We start from the raw sequence: 25917 nt of genomic DNA, 5'->3' as shown, positions 1-25917 counted from the left end.
TATAGAGTTGGAAGGCATACAGTCTATGTGGGTAAAGTTGAGGAACTGCAAAGGAAAAAAAGATACTGATGGGAATTGTGTACAGGCACCCGAGCAGAAGTCAGAGTGTGGGGAAGAAAATAAATCAGGAATTTGAAAAAGCATGTAAAAAAAGCACTAATACAATAATCATAGGAGACTCCAATATGCAGGTGGACAGGGAAAATTAGGTTGGTAGCAGATCTCAAGGAAAGAAATTTGTGGAAAGTCTACAAGATTTATTTTAGGAGCAGCTTGGGGTAGAGCCCACTTAGGGAACAGGTAATTCTAAATCATGTCTCTCAGCTACTGCACTATCTCTGATGTCTAATGAGGCAGACTGGCTTAGGGAGCTAAACGTGAAGGAACCATTTGAGGGCAGTGGTCATTATGTGAGAGAATTTACCCTGTGAAGTTGAAATATGTGAGTAAGCTACCTAGCAATACAAAAGAAGAATGCAAGAGATTTTTTAGACTTCTGAAAGCTAAGAGTGAGGCAAGAGTGGACATTGGACTGCTGGAAAATGTGTAGTAATGGGGAACAAAGAAATGGCAGAGGAACTGCATAGGTACTTTGCATCAGTTGTCACAGTGGAAAACACTAGCAGCATACAAAAACTTCAAGCTGATCAGGGAGCAGAGGTGGGTGTAACGACCATCACCAAGGAGAAGGTGCTGAGGAAGCTGAATGGTCTGAAGGTGCATTAATCAACCAGACCGGATGAATTCTACCTCAGAGTTCTGAAGGAGGTAGGTGCGGACATTGTAGAGGCATTGGTGGTGATCTTTCAGGAATCACTGGAATCAGGGAGTGTCTCAGACAGTTGGAAAATGGCTAATGCGAAACCCCTGTTAAAGAAGGGAGCAAGGCAGAAAACACGAAACAAAACGCTGGTTAACTTGCTATTGGTAAGAATTTAGAGTCCATTGTTAAAGATGAGATTATGGAGTACTTGAAAGTGCATGGTAAAATAGGGCTTTGTCAAGGGGAGGCCTAAGAAATCTGTTAGAATTCTTTGAAAGGTAACAAATGAGTTCACAAAGGAGAGCCAGTGAGCACGATCTATTTGAATTTCCAGAAGGTCGTTGACAATGTGCTGGCAGGAGGCTGTTGAAGAACATCAGAGACCATGGTCTTCGGGGCAAGGCATTGGCTGACTGGGAGAACACAGAGAATGGTGTAAAGTGGCCTTTTTCAGGATGGCAGCCAGTGATTAGTGGAGTTCCACAGAGGTCAGTGTTAGAACGCAACTGTTCATGTTAAGGAATTGAGGGCATTGTTGCTAAGTTTGCAGATGACATAAAAATAGATGGATGTTCAGGTAGTGTTGAGGAAGAGGGGAGGCTTCAGAGGGAGTTGGACAGACTAGGAGAGTGGGCAAAGAAGTGGCAGATGAAATATAATGTGGAAATTGTGAGGTTATGTATTTTGGTGAGAAGAATCGAGTAGAATATTTTCTAAATGGGAAAAGCCTTCGGAAATCTGAAGAACAAAGGAACTTGGGAGTCGAAGTTAAGGATTCTCTTAGACTTAACATGCAGGTTTATTGGCAGTTAGGTAGACAGATGCAATATTAGCAGGAAGGCTAGAATATAAGAGCTGAGATGTACTGCTGACGCTATACAAGGCTCTGGTCAGACCACTTTTGAAATACTGAGAGCAGTTGGGCCCCTCTATCTAAGAAAGGAAGTACTGGCATTGGAGAGTGTCCAGAGGAGTCATATTTGGAGTGGCTGAGGATTCTGGGTCTGTGCTTGATAACATTTATGATGGTGAAGGAGGATTGGAACTTACAAAATACTGGTTGCTGTGTTGCCTCCCAGATACCAGGGTCCGTGATGTCTCGGACCGTGTCTTTGGGGTCCTGAAGGGAGAGGGTAACCAGCCTCAAGTCGTGGTCCATGTAGGTGCCAACAACATAGGTAGAAAAAGGCAGAGGGATGTAAGGCAGGATTTCAGGGAGCTAGGGTGGAAGCTGAGAGCTGGAACAAACAGAACTGTTATCTCTGGTTTGTTACCTGTGCCACGTGATCGCGAGGCAAGGAATAGGGAGAGATATCAGCTGAACACGTGGCTGCAAGGATGGTGCAGGAGGGAGGGTTTCAGGTACATGAATAATTGGGGGTCATTCTGGGGAAGGTGGGATCTCTACAAACAGGACAGTCTTCACTTGAACCAGAGGGGTACTAATATCCTTGGTGGGAAATTTGCTGGTGTTATTTGGGTGGGTTTAAACTAGATCAGCAGGGGAGTGGGAAACTATGGTGTGGTTCCAGTGCACAGGAGGATGAGAGTAGGGAGGGCATGGACAGGATTTCACGGTCACAGGAATGTGCTGGCAGACAGCAAGCTGGTTTGAAGTGTGACTGCTTCAATGCCAGAAGTATCCGAAATAAGGTAGGTGAGCTTGCAGCATGGATAGGTACCTGGGACTTCAATGTTGTGGCCATTTCGGAGACATGGTTAGAGCAGGGTGAGGAATGGATGGTGCAAGTTCCAGGGCTTAGATCTTTCATTAAGAACAGGGAATGTGGTAAAGGAGGGGGAGGTCTGGCCAGCATAACAGTGGCTAAAAGAGATTTCGACGAGAACTCGTCTACTGAGGTTAGAAACAGGAGAGGAGAGGTCACACGGCTGGTTGTTTTTTAAAGGCCTCCGCAGAGTTGCAGGGATGTGGAGGAGAGGATCAGCAAAGCAATTCTGGGTAGGAGTTAAAGGAACAGGATGGTCATTATGGGGGACTTTAACTTCCCCAACATTGACTGGAAATGCTGTAACTCTAGTATGACGGATGGATCAGTTTTTGTCCAAAGTGTGCCGGAGGGTTTCCTGACACAGTATGTCGAAGGGCTGACAAGAAGGGAGCACTTGATCTGGTACTTGCTAATGAACCAGGCCAGGTGTTTGATTTAGTTGTAGGTGAGCACTTTGGAGAGAGTGACCATAATTCAGTTACGTTTAGTTTAGTGATGGAAAGGGATAGGTACATGCCACAGGGCAACAGTTATCGATAGGGCAAGGGCAAATATAATGCGATTAGGCAAGACTTAGATGCATAGAATGGCATAGCAAAATGCAGGGGATGGGGACAATCAAAATGTGGAGCTGGTTTAAGGAACAGATATTGCGTGTCCTTGATAGGTATGTCGCTGTCAGGCAGGAAGGAAATGATAAGGTAAGGGAACCGTGATTTACTAAATAAATTGCATCTCTTGATAAGCGGAAGAAGGAGGCTCATATGACATTGAGGTGAGATGGTTCAGATGAGGCGATGGAGAGTTGCAGATTAACTCAGAAGGATTTAAAGAGAGAGTTAAGAAGAACAATGAGAGGACATGAGCAGTCTTAAGCAGGTAGAATAAAGGAAAATCCTAAAGCTTACTATGGGTATGTGAGGACTAAAAGGATAACTAGGGTAGGAATAGGGCCAGTCAAAGACAGAAGTGGGAAGTTGTGTGTGGACCCTGTGGAGATTGGAGAGGTACTAAATGAATATTTCTCATTGGTTTTCACTAAGGAAAAGGAGCATATTTCAGAGGAGGGGAATGACATACAAGACATTAGACTGGAAAGGATGGAGGTTAGCAAGGAAGAGGAGTTATCAATTCTAGAAGGAATGAAAGTAGAAAAGTCCCCTGGGCCAGATGGAATTATTCTGAGGATTCTCTGGGAAGCTAGGGAGGAGATGTCGGAGCCTTTGGCTTTGATCTTTGATCTTTGACTCATCATCGTCTATAGATTTAGTACTAGAGAACTGTAGGATTGCAAATGTCGTGCCCTTATTCGAGAAGGGTAGTAGAGATGACCCAGGTAATTATAGACCAGTTGTCGGAAAAGCTTTGGAAAGGAGTATAAGAGATAGGATTTGTAATCATCTAGCAAGCAACAATTTGATTGCAGATAGTCAACATGGTTTCATCAAGGGCAGGTGATGTCTCACAAACCTCATTGAATTTTTTGAGAAGGTGACCAAGCATGTGGATGAGGATAGGGCAGTTGCCGTGGCGTACATGAGTTCAGTTAAGCCTTTGATAAGGTTTCACAAGGTAGGCTGTTGGAAAAAATGCAGAGGAATGGGATTGAGGGTGATTTAGCAGTTTGGATTAGAAACTGGCTTTCTTTAAGAAGGCAGCAAGTGGTGGTTGATGGAAAATATTCAGCCAGGAGTCAGGTTACTAGTGGTGTGCCACAAGGATCTGTTTTGGGACCACTGCTGTTAGTCATTTCTATAAATGACTTGGATACAGGTGTAGGTGGATGGGTTAGTAAGTTTGCAGATGGTGTGAAAGTCAGTGAAGTAGTAGACAGTGTGAAAGAATGTTGTAGTTGCAGGGGGACTTGGATAAACTGCAGGATTAAGCTGGGAGGTGGCAAATGGAGTTCAATGCAGATAAATGTGAGGTGATTCACTTTGGTAAGAATAACAGGAAAGCAGAGTACTGGGTCAATGGAAAGATTCTTGGTTGTGTGGATGTGCAGCGGGATCTTAGAGTCTATGTACATAGATCCCTGAAAATTGCCACCCATGTTGATAGTGCTGTTAAGAATGCATAGGATGTGTTAGGTTTTATTGGTCGACGGATTGAGTTCTGGAGCCGTAATATCATGCTGCAACTATACAAAATGCTAGTGCAACCACACTTGGAATATTGTGTACTGTTCTGGTCACCCCATTATAGGAAGGATGTGGAAAAGGTGCAGAGGAGATTTATCAGGATGTTGCCTGGTCTGGAGGGAAGGTCTTATGAGGAAAGGCTGAGAGGCTTGGGTCTGTTCTCATTGGAAAGAAGAAGGCTAAGAGGAGATTTGACAGAGACATACAAGATGATCAGAGGATTAAATAGGGTAGACAGTGAAAGTCTTTTTCCTCGGATGATGACATCAGCTTGTAAGAGGGGGCATAACTACAAATTATGGGGTGATAGATTTAAGACAGATAGAGTCATAGAGATGTACAGCATGGAAACAGACCCTTCGGTTCAACCCGTCCATGCCGACCAGATGTCCCAACCCAATCTAGTCCCACCTGCCAGCACCCAGACCATATCCCTCCAAACCCTTCCTATTCATATACCCATCCAAATGCCTCTTAAATGTTGCAATTGTACCAGCCTCCACCACTTCCTCTGGCAGCTCATTCCATACACGCACCACCCTCTGCGTGAAAACGCTGCCCCTTAGGACTCTTTTATATCTTTCCTCTCTCACCCTAAACCTATGCTGTCTAGTTCTGGACTCCCTGACCCCATAGAAAAGACTTTGTCTATTTGTCCTATCCATGCCCCTCATAATTTTGTAAACTTCTGTAAGGTCACCCCTCAGCCTCCGACATTCCAGGGAAAACAGCCCCAGTCTGTTCAGCCTCTCCCTATAGCTCAAATCGTCCAACCCTGGCAACATCCTTGTAAATCTTTCCTGAACCCTTTCAAGTTTCACAACATCTTTCCGATAGGAAGGAGACCAGAATTGCACACAATATTCCAACAGTGGCCTAACCAATGTCCTGTACAGCCGCAACATGACCTCCTGTACTCAATACTCTGACCAATAAAGGAAAACATACCAAACGCCTTCTTCACTATCCTATCTACTGCGACTCCACTTTCAAGGAGCTATGAACCTACACTCCAAGGTCTCTTTGTTCAGCTCCCTAGGACCTTACCATCAAGTGTATAAGCCCTGCTAAGATTTGCTTTCCCAAAATGCAGCACCTCACACTTATCTGAATTAAACTCCATCTTCCACTTCTCAGCCCATTGGCCCACCTGGTCCAGATCCTGTTGTAATCTGAGGTTGCCCACTACACCTCCAATTTTGGTATCATCTGCAAACTTATTAACTATACCTTTTATGCTCGCATCCAAATCATTTATGTAAATGACAAAAAGTAGAGGACCCAGCACCGATCCTTGTGGCACTCCACTGGTCACAGGCCTCCAGTCTGAAAAACAACTCTCCACCACCATCCTCTGTTTTCTACCTTTGAGCCAGTTCTGTATCCAAATGGCTAGTTCTCCCTGTATTCCATGAGATCTGACCTTGCTAATCAGTCTCCCTTGGGATCCTTGTTGAACACCTTACTGAAGTCCACATAGATCACATCTACTACTCTGCCCTCATCAATCCTCTTTGTTACTTCTTCAAAAAACTCAGTCAAGTTTGTGAGACATGATTTCCCATGCTCAAAGCCATGCTGACTATCCCTAATCAGTCCTTGCCTTTCCAAAAACATGTACATCCTGTCCCTCAGGATTCCCTCCAACAACTTCCCCACCACCGAGGTCAGGCTCACTGGTCTATAGTTCCCTGGCTTGTCTTTACCGCCCTCCTTAAACAGTGGCACCACGTTTGCCAACTTCCAGTCTTCCGGCATCTCACCTGTGACTATCGATGATACAAATATCTCAGCAAGAGGCCCAGCAATCATTTCTCTGGCTTCCCACAGAATTCTTGGGTACACCTGATCCGATCCTGGGGATTTATCCACCTTTAACCATTTCAAGACATCCAGCACTTCCTCCTCTGTAATCTGGGCATTTTGCAAGATGTCATCATCTATTTCCCTACAGTCTGTATCTTCCATATCCTTTTTCACAGTAAATACTGATGCAAAATATTCATTTAGAATCTCCCCCATTTTCTCTGGCTCCACACAAAGGCTGCCTTGCTGATCTTTGAGGGGCCCTATTCTCTCCCTAGTTACCCTTTTGTCCTTAATATATTTGTAAAAACCCTTTGGATTCTCCTTAGTTCTATTTGCCAAAGCTATCTCATGTCCCCTTTTTGCCCTCCTGATTTCACTCTTGAGTATACTCCTATTCCTTTATACTCTTCTAAGGATTCACTCGATCTATCCTGTCTATACCTGACATATGCTTCCTTCTTTTTCTTAACCAAACCCTCAATTTCTTTAATCATCCAGCATTCCCTATACCTACCACCCTTCCCTTTCACCCTGTAGAGTAAAAAGTGAGGTCTGCAGATGCTGGAGATCAGAGCTGAAAATGTGTTGCTGGTTAAAGCACAGCAGGTTAGGCAGCATCCAAGGAACAGGAAATTCGACGTTTCGGGCCAGAGTCTGATGAAGGGCTCTGGCCCGAAACGTCGAATTTCCTGTTCCTTGGATGCTGCCTAACCTGCTGTGCTTTAACCAGCAACACATTTTCAGCTTCCCTTTCACCCTAACAGGAATATACTTTCTCTGGATTCTCGTTATCTCATTTCTGAAGGCTTCCCATTTTCCAGCTGTCCTTTTACCTGCGAACATTTGCCTCCAATTAGCTTTCAAAAGTTCTTGCCTAATACCATCAAAATTGGCCTTTCTCCAATTTAGAACTTCAACTTTTAGATCTGGTCTATCCTTTTCCATCACTATTTTAAAACAAATAGAATTATGGTCGCTGGCCCCAAAGTGCTTCCCCACTGACACCTCAGTCACCTGCCCTGCCTTATTTCCCAAGAGTAGGTCAAGTTTTGCACCTTTTCTAGTAGGTACATCCACATACTGAATCAGAAAATTGTCTTGTACATACTTAAGAAATTCCTCTCCATCTAAACCTTTAACACTATGACAGTCCCAGTCAATGTTTGGAAAGTTAAAATTCCCTACCATAACGACCCTAATAATCTTACAGATAGCTAAGATCTCCTTACAAGTTTGTTTCTCAATTTCCCTCTGACTATTAGGGGGTCTATAATACAATCCCATTAAGGTGATCATCCCTTTCTTATTTCTCAGTTCCACCCAATAACTTCCTTGGATGTATTTCTGGGACTATCCTCCCTCAGCACAGCTGTTGTGCCAAATGTCAGAGGCAGGTTCTTTACTCAGAGTGTGGAATGCCCTACCTGCCAATATAGTTAATTCAGCCACGTTAGGGAGATTTAAACAATCTTTGGATAAGCACATGGATGATGATGGGATAGTGTAGGAGGAAGGGCTTAGATTAGTTCACAGGTCGGCACAATATTGAGGGCCAAAGAGCCTTTCTGCACTCTATTGTTCTATGTTCTGTGGTAAAGATCTTTCCACCAGTAGGAGAAACTAGGACCTGAGGACACAATCTCAAATTGAAGGAATGACCCTTCATAACTGAGATGAAGAGGAATTTCTTCAGCCAGAGGGTGACTAATCTGTGGAACTCATTGCCACAGAACACTGTGGGCGGCACGGTGGCACAGTGGTTAGCACTGCTGCCTCACAGCGCCTAAGACCCGGGTTCAATTCCCGACTCAGGCGACTGACTGTGTGGAGTTTGCACGTTCTCCCCGTGTCTGCGTGGGTTTCCTCCGGGTGCTCCGGTTTCCTCCCACAGTCCAAACATGTGCGGGTCAGGTGAATTGGCCATGCTAAATTGCCCGTAGTGTTAGGTAGGGGTAAATGTAGGGGTATGGGTGGGTTTCGCTTCGGCGGGTCGGTGTGGACTTGTTGGGCCGAAGGGCCTGTTTCCACACTGTAAGTCTAATCTAATCTAACAAGCCATTGAATGTATTCAAGACAGATAGATAGGTTCTTGATTGAAAAGGGGATCAAGGATCACGGGTAGAAAGCAGGAGAATGGGATTGAAAATATTTCAGCTATGATCAAATGGTGGAGCATTCTGCTCCTACATAGTATGGTCTTATAGTTTTGACGAAACGATGGAGAATTATAGAGTGGAGAAAACAAAAAGAAGATTTGATTGAAATTTTCAAAACCTTGAGAAGGTTGGACAGAATAGCAAGGAGAAACTGTATTCCCTCGTAAGTGCATCAATAAGAGACTGATTTAAAGTGATTTGGAAAAGAAATAAGTAAGATAGAAGAAAAAAGCTTTGACATGGCAAGTACTTTGAGTTTGGAATGCAATGCTTAGAAGGAGGAAGCAGATTCAAGTAAGACATTATATCGATCATTGCAAGGTTATGGTGAAACGGCAGGAGAATGGCAGTACATCATGATGCTCGTTCAGATAGCTCGTGAAGTCAGGCTGTACTGAAAAACCTGTTCAATGATTATGTCTTTTTTTAAAACTTGATTACAGTCTGGATGTTGCTTGCTAGGGCCACATTTACTCCCTGTCCCAAATGATGTTGAGAAAGTGGTGGTGAATTGCCTTCTTGTAGTGTTTGAACCAAAATGAAATGAGATCAGGAGCTGAGTGGTCCTTGCAAAATCCAGACTGAGCATCAATAAGTAGCACTGTCGATGGCCTCTGCCATCAAGAATATCCTGATGGGATGGTAATTGGCTGGGTTGGCTTTGTCTTGCTTTTTGTGCATGGGACGTACCTGGTAATTTTCCACATTGCTGGGAGTATTGCAGTGGTACTGGAATAGCTTGGTTAGGAATGTGGCTAATTCTGCACACAAGTCTTCCATTCTATGGTGGAATGATGCCAGGGCACATAACCTTCACAGTTATTCAGTGCCATCAACCATATCTTGATATTACTTGAAGTGATTTGACTTGGTTGAATTCAAATATTTGTGATGCTAGGGATCTCAGGAAGAAAGCAAGCTGGATCATTTTCTCAGCGTGTTAGCTGAAGGTGAATGCAAATACTACAACTTTGTCTTTTGCCCTGATATGCTGGGCTCCCTCATTGTTGAGGATAGGGATAATTGTGAAACCTCCGTTTCCTATTGGTTGCTTAATTGACCACCTCCATTCACAACTGAATGTAGCAGGACTGCTGAGCTTAGATCTGATGCATTAGTTGTGGGATCACTTAGCCCAAACTTCTTCTGCTGTTTTGCTTGTGAAGTGGATGGGAACATATGCTGGGCATGAGGTTGCAAATTATTTCAGAGTGCAGTTCTCCTGCAGCTGATAGCTTATCAAGCCTCCTGAATGCCCAGATTTGAGGTACTGGATCCGTTTGAAGTCTATGTCTTTAGGACAGTGGTAACGCCACAACCATACACCCCAGTGAGTGGGAACTGAAGAACCACTTTCTATCTAGCCTCAAATTTGACACGAGTGGGAGGGTTTCAGGAATTGAAAGAGAAGCCCCTGCTCAGGTTTCAACCAAGGTTGGAGGGCACCTCCCTCAAGGGCCCCCTTTCCAGATAGGCACCATCCACCAAATCCCACTTACATCTATCCTCCCCCGTCGCAATTAACCCCAACCCAATCTCCACATCAAGATACCTAATGCTGTCATTCCACCACTTCCAGACCTCGCCACCCTTACCTGCCTCCCCCCACACCCTACAATCTACAAGGTGAAGTTTACTTGACGAAGGAGCAGTGCTCCAAAAGCTTGTGATTGTAAATAAACCTGCAGGACCTGGCGTCATGTGACTTCTGACTTTGTCCACCCTAATCCAATACCGGCATCTCCACATGCCATCTACCATGAAGGGAGGTATTCTGGATATAATAGAATTGCCACACAAAGGAACAACTTTCTCTGATCTCAGTGCTCTGGTTAGAGGTTCTCAATGTTCTCTTCTCAATTAAACAAATGGATTGTTTGTTCTTCCTTCATTTTGTAAATATTTTGCTCATAAGTGGAAATATGCAAAGGGTGTGAATGCAATATAAGACAGTGGGACAGAATAGGGATAGCATTAGGATAGTTAAAATGAAAAGTGAAACAACCAATGTAGTATATCAAGCCATATCTGGCTAAAATTATTACACCTAAGTAAAATTGTAATGGAGTGTGTACCGATGGAATTGTTTCAGTAAATTGAAGTAAAGCAAAATAAAATATTTATAACACTGAGAGTAGGAAAGATGGAACTTGCTTGTCCAGTCTCTTAGCAACTGGGTGAATCATTGGCAGCCAATGTTGTGTTACTCTTTTGGTAAATATAAAGAGAAAAATCAGAAAGGAATCATTCAGTTCAAACAGAGATATTGCTGTTGGTCAATGAAGAATGGTTGAACAAGTGGAGGTAGGGGAAGGGATGCAAGCGCATTGTAAATTTTGAAGGATAGTCAGCTACAGGGAATGTTTTGTAGGCCTTATAATGCTTGGAATGAACACATCCAGCATAGAGAATGGATGTGCTGCCTGCATCCTTGATGGGAAATGATAGATGAACCAGGGAACACCATAAGAGACACAAAGAAGATCAGAGTAAAACCAAAATGGAAAATATCAAATGAAATTACAAATTGTTTATAAGCAGTTTTTACCATTTTTTTGGCAGGATGATTATGGCAGTTGGATACTTTGGCCTGTCTTTGAGCACGCCCAATCTCCATGGTGATGACTATTTGAACTGTTTCCTCATGGCTGCCATCGAAGTTCCGGCCTATATAGCATCTTGGCTTTTCCTCCAGAAGTTTTCCCGAAGGTTCAGCCTTTCAGGCGCGTTTTTACTTGGCGGGGTTGTCCTTTTCTTCGTCCAGCTGATACCTCCAAGTAAATGTCTAGTGCGGCTAAAATTATCATAATCTGTCTTTTGTTTAAACATGTTCTTCTTTCTCTGATTATTTTGAATACAAATGTGATATCATCAGTTCCAGAAACTATGAAGATCCATCACAATATCACTGATCTTGTTTTGTTGTAAGATTAAGGTGCAGTGAGGATAATCATGAAATTTGGAATATTGGAGGGTGACTAACCCCGACCAGTCCTATTTACCACTTAGTTTATTCAAATCAGCACTGGTTTAAAAGCTGTTTCTCTTTCAAAGGGTTCATGTAAAACTATACAACCTTTCTTTTAATTGAACCACCACCAAATCTCCATTTGACAAAGTAAACAAATAACTATAGACAAAACTACCCAACAAGGCCAGTACAACTAAAACTTCTCTTTTTGAAGAAGAAGTAAATTGCAATAATCTCAGAGGGCTGCTGTCCTATTAGACAGAGATGACTGGTACTGGTTTAACCTGAGAGTCACTTCGCCTTAGGTGAGGGGCAAAGTTGGAAAGGAGAGCCATTCACCAGTACAACTGCTCAGGAATTCAATTGATATTGTTGGCATTACTGTACAAACAAGCCAATTGCATTAAGTAGCCTCTCCTCTTTTCCCAGTGGGGAAAAGAATCTTGTACCTTATCATATTCATAACATGGGACAGTAAACTGTTGCGATCACTTATTTACTGGAGCTAACATACTTGGGATATGACAAACATTATGTTCGGCATTAAATCTGTCCAGTATTTACTAACTGCTGTGTCCCCTAAACCTCCATAGACCATCCTCTCCACTTCCATTCTTGTGCTATTTATTCACAGCCTCAAATAGACATAGAAATATAGAAACGTAGAAAATAAGAACAGCATTTGGGCTAGCTCCACCATTAGATATGACCATGGATTATCATCCTACTGAGTATCCTCTTCCCACTTTCAACCCATATTCTTCAATTCCTTTAGCGCTAAAAACTATATCTAACTCATTTTGAACATTCAATTTTTGTCCTCAAGCATGTTCTGTGGTAAAGAATTCCATAGGCTCACCACTCCCTGGGTAAAGAAACTGCTCCTCAGCTCAGTCCTAAATGGTCTATCCTTAGACTGTGACCCCCTCCTGATTTTGGACTCCCCGGTTATCAGGAACATCTTTTCTACATCTACCCTGTCTAATCCTGTTAGCTATCACGTGGAGGTGCCCATGTTGGACTGGTGTAGACAAAGTTGAAAATCACACAATACCAGGTTATAGTCCAACAGGTTTATTTGGAAGCACTAGCTTTTGAAGTGCTGCTCTTTCGTCAGGTAACTTCATCACTAGTTACCTGATGAAGGAGCAGTGCTCCGAAAGCTTATGCTTCCAAATAAATCTGTTGGACTAATTAACCTGGTGTCGTGTGATTTTAACTTACTCCTGTTAGAACTATATAGGTTTACGAAATTTCCCTCACTCTTTTAAACTCCAGTGAAAATTCTCCTAACCAATCCAAACTCTCTTCATATATTAGTCCCATCTCCCAGGAACCAGTCTGGTAAAACTTTGTTGCACCTTCTCCATAGCTAAAACATCCTCCCTCAAGTAAGAAAGTCAAAACAACACCTAATACATCTGATGTGGTCTCATCAAGGCCCGTACAATTGCAGCAAGGTCTTCCTGCTTGTTTTCTTAATCCTCTCACTCTGAAGGCCAACATATTATTTGCCTTCTTCAACACATGCTGAACCTACATGCTTACTTTAAGTGACTTGTGTACAAGGATACCCAGGCCTCATTGCACCTTCCCTTTTCCCAATCAATTCAGAAAATAATCCAGCTTCCTGTTTTTGCTAACAAAGTGGATAACCTCACATTTATCCACATTATATTTCATCTGCCACACATTTTGCCACTCACTCAACTTGTCCAAATCTCGCTGTGGCATTTCAGTGTCCTCCTTACAGACCATCCTCCCTCACAGCTTTATGTTGTCTGCAAGTGTGGAGGTATTACATTTAGTTCCCTCATCTAAATCATTAATATATATTGTGAACAGCTGGAGTCGAAGCACTAATCCCTATGGTATCCCACTGGTCACAGGCTGCCAATCTGAAAATAACCTGTTCACTTACATGAGATTTCTATCTTGGGAGGATTAAGTTCCATAGACAATGTACTGTTGTTTCAGTTGAGTTGAGTGCCAAATCTTAATTACGCTATGATGCCATTGATTATGTAGCTGTATAGAATGTTGGTTAGGTCACAGCTGGGGTTCTGTTTGTCACACTATATGAAGGATGTGTTAGCACTTGAGAGGGTGCAGTGGAGATTCACCATGATGTTGCTCAGGTTGAAGTTGAGAGAGACTAGATATGCTGAACTCAGTTACCTTCCATTTTGAATGGCCTTTCACACACCCAGAATGTCGTCTGCATTGCGTGGTAGTGTGCAGGTGTAGCCACTACACAATTCCGTGCTTGCCAATCACAGCATTGACTTCCAGTTCTTGAAGTTGCTGCCATGCACAGACCTAGGAGGCCCACACTTCTGGAAAGAAAATTAGAGAGAACATCACACAAACCCCTGCTGCAGTTTTGGGACAATGTGGCCACTAGACAGGGGGGTCAGGAACAGCACTAGCAGATCAGGTTGATCAAACAGCTCAGCCATGATTGTTCCCTCACCTCCATTCATAGAAATTAAGAGGGTGATTGGGTGTATGGGGTGTGGGGTGGGGTGGGGCGAGCAGTCGGGATGGTGATAGGTAGTCTGGTATAGATTCACATGTACTTGGGTGATGGCCTGGTTAAATGTGAAGTCCGTGGGGTCCACGAAATGGGTACCTAGGAAGGAGACGGTAATGTTGGCGCTCTCAATAACATGTTAATGCTGAGGCTAGAAGCCAATTGCAAGAGAACCAATTGCTGACATTTCAATGGTGAAGCATGTAGAGAATGAGCGATGTTCAGGAAGATGGTCCCATGAGTGCACTTGCAATGGGTGGGGTAAGTGAGTTGGTGGGGACTGCATCTTCAATCAGTCACTGGGTGTTCACAGGGGAAGATCATTGATTAAGAGCACATGAGATATAGTGACACAGGCATGCAGAGTGTTTAGTCATCCTGCAATATTGATCCTCTCTGTGTGCTGCACTCCTTTGGCACCATGTCTGTTGGGGAGCTGCTTGATATATACACTCGTGTGCATGCAGCCACCTGAACAGTAGGCAATGTTGAAGGAAGGAGCCTAAGACGTCAGACTGAGTCACTGCCATGTAAACACATTGCTACTCCTGTTACCACATGTTGTAATTGGTTTCCTTTGAAGACCCCCAACCATTGTGACTTGTTACTGCCTAAAGAGTTACCCTGAAGGGTGCAGTGAAGCATCTAGGCCCTACATAGAGGCATGAACCACATGAACAATGAAAACAAGTATTTTTGAATAACTATCAGCTGTACCCTCAGTACAACTTCATCTTCATGTCCCTCTCACTGTGCCACACTGAACTTGCCCATTCCACAGATGAGTGGAGTGAACCTTCTCCACAGTGGAGGCTATTGCCTTGAGCGAAGGAGGGGTATTTGGATCTGGAGGCAAGTTGACCCTTCTGAACCTGAACTTTCAAGAGTTGGACAGAGGCAGGCAGAGCCCTAACAACCGCTGCAGTGTCCTGGAAACTGTTAGGGAGCCTATGTATGGTTCCTTTGCTGCCTGGATGCCTCAGGCACAGCCCTGTCTCTTTATGAGGACTGGACTGTAGAGTCCCTACCCTAATCGCACCATGCCTTTGGACCAATGTCTTGAGTGATGGGAGTGCAGTTGTTTGTGATTCTCCAGAAGTCCATAAGGGTGCTGGGCCTGTCTCTCTATGGCAGCTGCCAACCTGCCCCTGGTGGCAATGACGCACTAGTGGATGGCACAGCTATTAGTGCTGATGTCTATTGAAGTGTTCCAAGGGAATGCGGAGACACTGTGGAGTTAGTGATGTGGAGGGATCGGGGCTAACAAAAGAAAATCAGGGAATTGAATGAAACAGAGGGAGGTGTCACAGCATAAGCCTTGGTTTTTGCAAGGTTTGTGAAGATTTGTAGCTCAGGTTGAGCTCTAGGGTGTAGGTTTGCTCGCTGAGCTGTAGGTTTGATATCCAGACGTTTCATTACCTGGCTAGGTAACATCATCAGTGGCGACCTCCAAGTGAAGCGTATCTGTTGTCTCCTGCTTTCTATTTATATGTTTGTCCTGGATGGGGTTCCTGCGGTTTGTGGTGATGTCATTTCCTGTTCATTTTCTGAGGGGTTGATAGATGGTATCTAGATCTGTGTGTTTGTTTATGGCATCATGATTGGAATGCTAGGCCTCTAGGAATTCTCTGGCATGACTTTGCTTAGCCTGTCCCAAGATAGATGTGTTGTCCCAGTCGAATTGGTGTTTTTTTTCATCTGTGTTTAGGGCTACGAGGGAGGGAGGGCCATGTCTTTTTGTGGCTAGCTGGTGTTCATGTATCCTGGTGGCTAACATTCTTCCTGTTTGTCCTACATAGTGTTTGTGGCAGTCCTTGCATGGAATTTTATAGGTGATGTTGGTTTTGCCCACGGGTTGTACTGGATCTTTTAAGTTTGTTAGTTTTTGTTTGAGAGCGTTGGTGGGTTTGTGTGCTACTAGGATTCCAAGGGGCCTTAGTAGTCTCTGGGCGCAACACACTACAACTTGCCCGAAGATGGGAAAGGAATGCCATCTGAGAAGACAGGTACTGCCAAAATGTCTCCAATACAAACTGCCAATAAAAACACCTCAAGCCAGAAGTTTAACAGAATGAAACAGCTGCAGAATGCTCCAAGAACTAATCAATGACGCCCACCACAGACTCCGAAAATACAACGGGGAAATTGCGCGCCAAAAACCGTTATTCAAACAAGCAACAAATCAAGAATGGACAGACGCGGTAGAATGAGCCATAAACACCAAACAACGACAAACACAGATAAAGAAAAATCGGGACCTGAAGAAAAAACTTGACAAACTCACAAACAAAGACAAAACCAATAACACAGGGGCTGGATAAAGAACTTATCAGACCGGACCCTATCAGACACAGAAAAAGCGGTACTAGTAAAAGGAATAAATTTCAATTACCAAGACGATGTCAAGAAGGATTTTCTAGCGGCAATAGAAACCACATTGAGGGACAACAAACTCACGGAAGAAACTGAACAAACGATCAGACAGACAGTTGCACCTACTTTGAGCCGAAAGAGGGAAGGAAACAAACTGAACACACAAGAAAAAAAAGCCCTAGAAAACCTCAAAAAAGGCAAAAACATCATCATATTACCTGCAGACAAGGGTCGGCTCACAGTCATCCTGAACAGAAGGGACTACATAGAGAAAGCCAATGCACTACTCGCAGACACCAACACCTACCAACAGGTGGCATTAGACCCGACCCCACAACTAAGAAATAAAATTACATATAACCGAAGAAAAATACACAATTCCCGGACAATTAAACAAGACAGAATTCCAGAAAATGCAACCAGACGGAACCAACATCCCACGATTCTACGGACTACCAAAAATCCATAAAGCAGGAGACCCCCTCAGACCCATAGTCTCACTACCCGGAACACCAACTTACAAACTGGCCAAAGAACTACACGCAAGACTGAAATACCTAGTAGAAGAGTCACGGCACTCCATCCACTCCACCCAGGAATTCCTAAAAATCATCAAAAACACCAAAATAGAGGAAGACAAAACAATGGTCTCATTCGACGTAACAGCACTGTTCACCTCCATCAACATCGACCTGGCAAAGGAAATACTTACGACACTTTTAGAAGAGACCGCTGGTCAACTCCACCGCTGCAGCATTGTTAAAATCCCCGCTGCATTGATATTCCAGGGGAATTAACTGTGGTGAATATTGTGAAGTCTCCCTGCTGTCATGATGGTACTCGCCTCCCCTGCAGCAAATCGCAAACAGTTCAGCGCTTGGTTTACGTTCCAGGCAAGTTGAGTTTAATGTGGGCGGCACGGTGGCACAGTGGTGGGCGGCACGGTGGCACAGTGGTTAGCACTGCTGCCTCACAGCGCCGGAGACCCGGGTTCAATTCCCGACTCAGGCGACTGACTGTGTGGAGTTTGCACGTTCTCCCCGTGTCTGCGTGGGTTTCCTCCGGGTGCTCCGGTTTCCTCCCACAGTCCAAAGATGTGCGGGTTAGGTGAACTGACCATGCTAAATTGCCCATAGTGTTAGGTAAGGGGTAAATGTAGGGGTATGGGTGGGTTTCGCTTCGGCGGGTCGGTGTGGACTTGTTGGGCCGAAGGGCCTGTTTCCACACTGTAAATCTAATCTAAAAAAAAAACCAACAGCACACCTATGGGATCTCCACTACCAGGATTCATAGCAGAAGAGGTAATGCAAAGACTAGAACATCAGCCCTACTAACCATCAAACCAAAATTTTGTGTCCACTACGTAGATGACACCTTTGTCATCACAAAACGAAACAAGATAGAAGAGACATTTGACATCATCAACAACACCCTCACAGGCATAAAGTTCACCAAGGAGGAAGAAACCAACATTCCTGGACGTCACAGTCGAAAGAAAGGACAACGGAGAACTACAAACCTGCGTATACAGAAAACCGACAAACACTGACCAAATACTTAACTACACCAGCAACCATCCCAACACACACAAACAAAGCTGTATCAGAACACTATTCCAACAAGCCACGACACACTGCAGCACAGATGGACTTCGGAAAACAGAAGAGAACCACCTATACAACGCATTCAAGAAGAATGGATACTCAAAGAATACAGTCCACAGATTCCTCAAGAACGAGCCACGACAAGCAGACCAAACACAGCCAGAAACCCTAACCACTTTACCATAATCAAAGAAGTTTCAGAAATGACAGCCAGACTACTAAGACCCCACGGAATCCAAGTTGCACACAAACCCACCAACACTCTCAAACAAAAACTAACAAACTTAAAAGACCCAGTAAAACCCATGGTCAAAACCAACGTCATCTACAAAATTCCATGCAAGGGCTGCCACAAACACTACATAGGACAAACAGGAAGAAAGTTAACCACCAGCTAGCCACAAAAAGACATGACCCTCCCTCCCTCGTAGCCCTACACACGGATGAAAAAGAACCCACCAATTCGACTGAGACAACACATCTATCCTGGGACAGGCTAAGCAAAGACATGCCAGAGAATTCCTAGAGGCCTGGCACTCCAACCACAATGCCATAAACAAACACATAGATCTAGATACCATCTATCAACCCCTCAGAAAATGAACAGGAAATGACATCACCACAAACCCCAGGAACCCCATCCAGGAGAAAGATATAAATAGAAAGCAGGAGACAACAGATTCGCTTCACTTGGAGGATGCCACTTACGATGTTACCTAGCCAGGTAATGAAACGTCTGGATATCAAACCTACACTCCATAAGCCCTGGTGTTAGTATACTCAGTAACAGAGATAGAGTGAGTGAAAAGTAGCAGAGAGAAGATTATGGTATTTGCCCTGGTCATTGGCCTCTATTTGCCACTGCAGTCCAATTCTCTGCAGCCTTGAGGTGGCACTTACCCAGGTGACAATCGCCAACCAGGCTGGCATATTGTGGTTGCATGCATTCCACTGCGCCATCCTTTCAACAACAGCATCTAGATCCCTGTTAGAGGACTTCCTGTCTGAGCCATCTCTTCTCCGTCCCCAACAATGAGCAGAGCAGCTGTTTGATGCTAGGAATCCTTCAGGCATGCAGCTGGTGTATAATGGTAGCATCAATGCAGAAGGTGTTGATCTTAGGTTGGTTATCTGGTGGATATCTTCTGGGAATGGTGTGTGGGAAGTTGGGGCAGAAATCGGATATAATGCACGCCATGAGTGACAACAGCAATTCATGTGGCGAATATGGTACAATGCAATAAGTACCTCTCAGCCTGGGCACACGAATCACTCCACTAAACCCACATACTTTATATTTTGCTAAAATCCTCTAAGATTTAATCTATAGCTTTACCAGAACGGTACCTGGACTACGAGGGTTAAACTACAAGGAAAGATTAAACATCTCCCTGCAATTTAGAAGGGAATGCAACTATGAAACATTTATTCATACAAAGACGGTAGAAATTTTGAAGTCAATTCTATAAATGGAAATTAGTGCTGGATCAATTGTTAATTTTAAAACAGACTAATAGATTTTATGAACTAATGCGATTATGATATGGAAAAAGGCAAGTTCATGGAGTTAGGTTGCGGATCTGTCATGATATAATTGAATGGTAGAGCAGTACTTTGGATTTGGATAACGGAGGTGCTCACCAACATGTAGCAAGGGGATTTGGATCACTGGGGCGATCACTAACATGTGGAGGTAGAAGCTGGAAGCCAGAAGCCACTGGCTAAAGAACGCTCACTACCAAAATGCAGGAATTCAAAAGGGCATAATCGGGAAGAAGATGGTACAACCACATCCAGAGTAGACAGGATAGGTGAGTCAACCTGTGAAGGATTGAGCTGTAGGACCACCGAAATGTGGGTGTTCAAAGGAATAGAACATTACAAACAGACCATGCATTGTACAAGACACAGATAGGGTCCCTAAACATTAGCTCTTGGAATGAATTAATTTCTTGTTTGCTGCACACCTCCCATCTCCAAATAATGTAGATCAACTGGATCTACATCTGGATAGTAGTAACAGGATAGGTCAGAGTCAGCATGGATTTATGAAGGGGAAATCATGCTTGACTAATGTTCTGGAAAATTTTGAGGATGTAACTCTGAAGATGGACGAGGGAGATCCAGTAGATGTAGTATACCTGGACTTTCAGAAAGCTTTTGATAAAGTCCCACATAGGAAGTTACTGAGCAAAATTAGGGCGCATGGTATTGGGGGCAAGATACTAACTTGGATTGAAAGGAAACAAAGAGTAGTGATAAATGGCTCCATTTTGGAATGGCAGGCAGTGACCAGTGGGGTACCACAGGGATCAGTGCTGGGACCGCAGCTTTTTACAATATGTATTAATGATATAGAAGATGGTATTAATAATAACATTAGCAAATTTGCTGATGATACTAAGCTGGGTGGCAGGGTGAAATGTGATGAAGACTTTAGGAGATTACAGGGTGACCTGGACAAGTTAGGTGAGTGGTCAGATGCATGGCAGATGCAGTTTAATGTGGATAAATGTATGGTTATCCACTTTGGTGGCAAGAACAGGAAGGCAGATTACTACCTAAATGGAATCAATTTAGGTAAAGGGGCAGTACAGAGAGATCTGGGTGTTCTTGTACACCAGTCAATGAAGGTAAGCATGCAGGTACAGCACGTAGTGAAGAAGGCTAATAGCATGCTGGCCTTCATAACAAGAGGGATTGAGTATAGAAGCAAAAAGGTTCTTCTGCAGCTGTACAGGGCCCCGGTGAGACCACACCTGGAGTATTGTGTGCAGTTCTGGTCTCCAAATTTGAGGTAAGACATTCTGGCTATTGAGGAAGTGCAGCGTAGGTTCACAAGGTCAATTCCAGAGAGTGGTGGCTGTGTGGAATGCTCTGCCCCAGAGCGCAGTCTGCCCCAGTCTCTGGATTCATTTAAGAAAGAGTTGGATAGAGCTCTCAAGGATTGTGGAATCAAGGGTTATGGAGATAAGGCAGGAACAGGATACTAATTAAGGATGATCAGCCATGATCATATTGAATGGTGGTGCAGGCTTGAAGGGCAGAATGGCCTACTCCTGCACCTATTGTCTATTATCTAACTCATTCACGTGCATAGTTTAGGAGACAGAGAGCAGCATAAGAATGGGACAGTTATAGGACAAGAGCCAAAGGTTTCAGCAGAAACCACTGTGGACAGAGTGAATCAATATGCTAGAAACGTCCTTTCAGCAATGACAAACATCGACAATGACATTCCACATCTCCTACAGTGTACCAACATGGCCTTTGGCTATTCGAGAAACAGAATTGTTGATGACAAAATCTGAAACCCAGCACCGAGCCAGTCTGCAAGGTAGCAGTTTACATGCCCTTCTATCTGTATTGAAGACATGGACAATTATGGCTGACACCTCAAATCCTCAGAGAGGTATCACCAGCGATGCCTTTCCAAAATCTTGTAAACCCCACTGACAGGTTAGGTGTTTCTAAATTAGTGTCCTCTCTTAGGTCAACACCCCAGCATTAGGACACTGCATCCGAGTCAGTCAGCTTTGTTGAGTGGGCCACATCATCTGCATGTCTGATACAGATCTTCAAAAATAAGTTCTGATTTCTAAGTTTCAAGTAGAAAAAAAATCATTCTCAATCTCGAGAATAGTCTATGAAGAAGGATGAAGTGGATTAGAAAGGCAGTTACTCATGGATTTTGCCTTTCCCACATGCACTTATTCGAATTCTGCACTGTTTTCTGATCGCATTAAGATTCTTATGACTACAATTACTTAGCCAAAATGTAAGTTAACGGACAAATCTTACAGGATCCTAAAGAATGTGAGCTTTTGTTAACAGGGATCACTACATGGTTGTTGGCCTCAAGAAGTGTAGATCTTGCACCTTTAATATGCAGCTTTTTGGGAGAACAAGATATCAACAATTTTGACACATAACTCAGAATCGGTAACTTCTCACAGATTGGACCAGGCTGCATCTAAGGGCTGTTTGTTTGCTCCTTTAATGGTCAGTAACAATGAGCCTACCTTGATGCTCACAGCATCCTAACCTTGCCTTGCCATTTTGCACTGTGATCACCTCCCCAGCCGAGGTACCAGGTCATAATACGTCTCCCTTTAATGCAGACACAAAGCCAGTGAGCTTTTTTGTCTTTTTTTTCTTGTCATAGTTGTCAACAGACCTCATTCACATTACAGAAGACAGCCTTCAGTCAGGGAGTCCAAATACAGAAAATCAGAAGCAGCATTGCATATATGATCTATAACATGCACTTACAGTGCACTGCAACAACTCATTAAGCATCTTCAACAGCATCGCAACAGTCAGAGGGGAATATTTGGAGAGTGTTAATATTACTGAACGGGTAACTCAGATGCTAGGACTGGTGTTCCAGAGGCATGAGTTAAAATTCTATTCCAACTGATGAGGGAATGTAAATTTAATTGATCAATGCACTATAAATCTAAGTTGTACTTGTGATTGCTGAATGATTTTCCAAAATTCCCTAGATTCTGAAAAAGTCCCAGAAGATTGGAAGTGAACAAACATAATGATGTAATTTAAGAAAGGAGGTATACAAAGTGGTTAGCACGATGAAGGGCTTTGCCCGAAATGTCTATTTTGCTGCTCCTTGGATGCTGCCTGACCTCCTGTGATCTTTCAGCACCACTGATCCAGAAAGTGGTTAGCACTGCTGCCTCACAGGACCAGGGACCCAGGTGCAATTCCAGCCTCAGGCAACTGTCTGTGTGGAGTTTGCACATTGTCTGCGTGGTTTCCCCCGTGTGCTGCGGTTTCCTCCCACAGTCCAAAGATGTGCAGGTTAGGTGAATTGGCTGTGCTAAATTGTCCATAGTGTTCAGGGATGTGTAGGGTAGGTTCAATAATCAGGAGAATGGGCCTAGGTAGGATACTCTTCAGAGGGTCAGTGTGGACCTGTTGGGCTAAATGGCCTGTTTCCAACCTGTAAGGATTCTATGAATATTTTCCTAACCGTAGGCCAGTTGGCCTGACATCAAGAAAATGCTGGAACCTATTATTAAAGAAGTTCTAACAATGCACAGAAACTCATGATATGATCAGACCTGGTTTTACCAAAGCTATATTATGTTTCATTAATTTATTCAATTTTTTTTTCAATGTAATAAGTAAGGTGTGTGAAGGGAAGCCAGTAGGTGTAGTACACTTGGATTTTCAAAGGTCATAAGGTTCTACATGTATGTATGCAAGTGTAGTATATTAGCATGGATGAATGATTAACAGACAGGAAACAGAGGTTAAGAGCATTTTCAAGTTGGCAGGCTGTAAATAGTGGAGTAGCACAAGGATCAGTGATTGTAGCTCACATATTTACAATGTGTATTATCGACAAAGCAGCAGAACATATTGAGTCCAGGTTTGTTGAAACTACAAATCCAAATATGAATGAAAGCTGTGAGGATAAAAGGTCAGGTGGCATAGTGGCTCAGTGGTTAGCACTGCTGCCCCACAGCACCAGGGACCTAGGTTTGATTCCAGCTTTGGGTTACTGTCTGTGTGGAGTTTGCACATTCTCCCCGTGTCTGTGCAGGTTTCCTCCCATAGTCCAAAGATGTGCAGGTCAGGTGAATTGGCCATTCAAGTTGCCCATAGAGTTAGGTGCATTAGTCAGAGGGAAATGGATCTGGGTGGGTTACTCTTTGGAGGGTTAGTGTGAACTTGTTGGGCCGAAGGGCCTATTTCCACACTGTCGGGAATCTACTCTAATCCTGCAGAGAGATAAAGACATATTAAGTGAATGACAACAAGCTGGTATATTGTGAAAAATCTTAGGAATTATGAGGTTGTTCACTTTGTCAGCAACAACTGGAAGGTATTTGTTAAGTCATGAAACTACTAAACATTGTTGTTCTTAGAGATTTGAGTACAAGGAATACGAAGTAAGCATGCAGGCTCAGCAAGCAATTAGAATGGCAAATGATAGAGGATGGCCTTTATTTCAAGGGAATTAGAGCATAAGAATAAGAAGCTGTTGCTGCAATAGCCGAGAGCTTTAGTGAGATCACAACAAGTGGCTGTGAATTTTTCAAATTCTCTACCCAGAAGATTTTAGATGGTTGTTGCAGAGTCAGTAAAATGCTTAGATAGGGAGGTTTTGGATCTCCCAGGGAATAAAGTGATATGGGAGCAGGTGCTATAGTAGATATGAAGCAGAAGATTGACCTTGGTCATACTCAGTGACAACATAGGTTTGAGATGTTGTTTGATCTACTGCTCCTATTTTTGCAATACTTGAATAAGACACCTTACCCGTTTTATGTGCCTCTTTTCCAATAGCCAAGTACTTAAGCATCAACATGACAAGGCTGAAAAATGTGTTGCTGGAAAAGCGCAGCAGGTCAGGCAGCATCTAAGGAGCAGGAGAATCGACATTGCGGACATAAACCCTTCTTCAGGAATCCTGAAGAAGGGCTTAAGCCCGAAACGTCGACTCTCCTGCTCCTTGGATGCTGCCTGACCTGCTGCGCTTTTCCAGTAACACATTTTTCAGCTCTGATCTCCAGCATCTGCAGTCCTCACTTTCTCCTACATGACAAGGCTGTTTTATGAGTGCATATTTTCATTGCAGGATCTTATCTATTAAGAACATAAGCAGACAAAATTTGGATGCACGTTTTTCAATTCATTAATGTAAATGGATGGGGAGTACCTTCATGTATTCTCAAAATGTATGTCTAATTTGCAAAGATCAATGTCAGAGAGCATATCTAGTACATTATCTATGTATGAAATGTCTGACAGGATAAGGTATTCATCTTCTACTAACCACGCATTTCTGTTTTTTTTTTCTAGATCTTTCTGCACTTGCCACAGTGCTGGTGATGATTGGAAAGTTTGGGGTGACAGCTGCCTTTGCCATAGTTTATGTCTACAGTTCTGAACTGTTCCCAACTGTGGTAAGAAATATGGGTGTCGGTGTGAGTTCTATGGCCGGCAGATTTGGAGCCATCGTCTCGCCTTACATTTTTTACCTTGGTAAGATAACAGTTGAACTTCTGTAGTGATGTAGAATATCAGGAAATTCCTTCCATTAGCCCAATACTCACAGACCATCCTTAAATTCACACCATGCGGTCAAGGTACAAATGAACAGATTGAATGGAGCTGTAAATACACTTGAAGCACTTGGTCATCACCACCATGCTCTTGTCTCTCATCACCATGTACTCTGCCTATCCCACACTATGTGACAAAGGGTGGTAGCATTTGACTGAATCCAATATTTCATTATGTCTGAGAAACCTGAGTGCATTATTTAAATGATATATTTGTGTTGTGGAATTAGAGAATCTGTACAGTACAGAAAGAGACCATTCAGTCCATCAAGTTTGCAGTGTCCCTCTGAAGGGCATCCCACCCAGACCCAACCCTCTAACCTGCATTTACCACAACTGACCCACCTAACCTGCATATTCCTGAAAATATTGGGACAATTTGCCATGGTCAATCTACCCAATCTGTGCATCTTTGAACTGTGGGAGGAAACCAGAACACGTGGCAGAAGCCAACATAGATATGGGGAGAACATGTAAACTCCACTTAGACAGTCACTCAAAGCAGGAATTGAACATGGGTCGTTGGTGCTGTGAGGCAGCAGTGCTTTCCATTGAGCACAGTGCGTTTCCAATGATTATGAAGAAGTGCTTAAACAGTAATAGGAGTTATTTCGATTAATCAGGATATTTGAAAAAAAGTAGTCATTCACTGTATTGGAGGATAACCATCTCAATACCATCCTAAACCTGATGGTTCCATTTCAGCTTCTCCATATTTCCCCACCTCCAAAGTCTATTTACCCAGA

At 43.5% G+C, this 25917-nt stretch overlaps 1 protein-coding gene across 1 annotated transcript in view; it reads left to right on the top strand.

Annotated features, from left to right (window-relative positions):
- LOC132823227 (organic cation/carnitine transporter 2-like) overlaps window positions 1-25917 on the top strand; it is a 98344-nt gene that overhangs the window by 58806 nt on the left and 13621 nt on the right. The window contains exons 7-8 of the mRNA XM_060836853.1: window positions 11162-11376; window positions 24909-25091. Coding sequence (XP_060692836.1) covers window positions 11162-11376; window positions 24909-25091 — 398 coding nt within the window. The remainder of the gene's footprint in view (window positions 1-11161; window positions 11377-24908; window positions 25092-25917) is intronic.

This window comes from Hemiscyllium ocellatum, chromosome 16 (genome assembly GCF_020745735.1).
Source record: "Hemiscyllium ocellatum isolate sHemOce1 chromosome 16, sHemOce1.pat.X.cur, whole genome shotgun sequence".
NCBI lineage: Eukaryota > Metazoa > Chordata > Chondrichthyes > Orectolobiformes > Hemiscylliidae > Hemiscyllium > Hemiscyllium ocellatum.
Note: the sequence above shows the minus strand (reverse complement) of the source record. Positions and strands in the feature narration are given on the sequence as shown.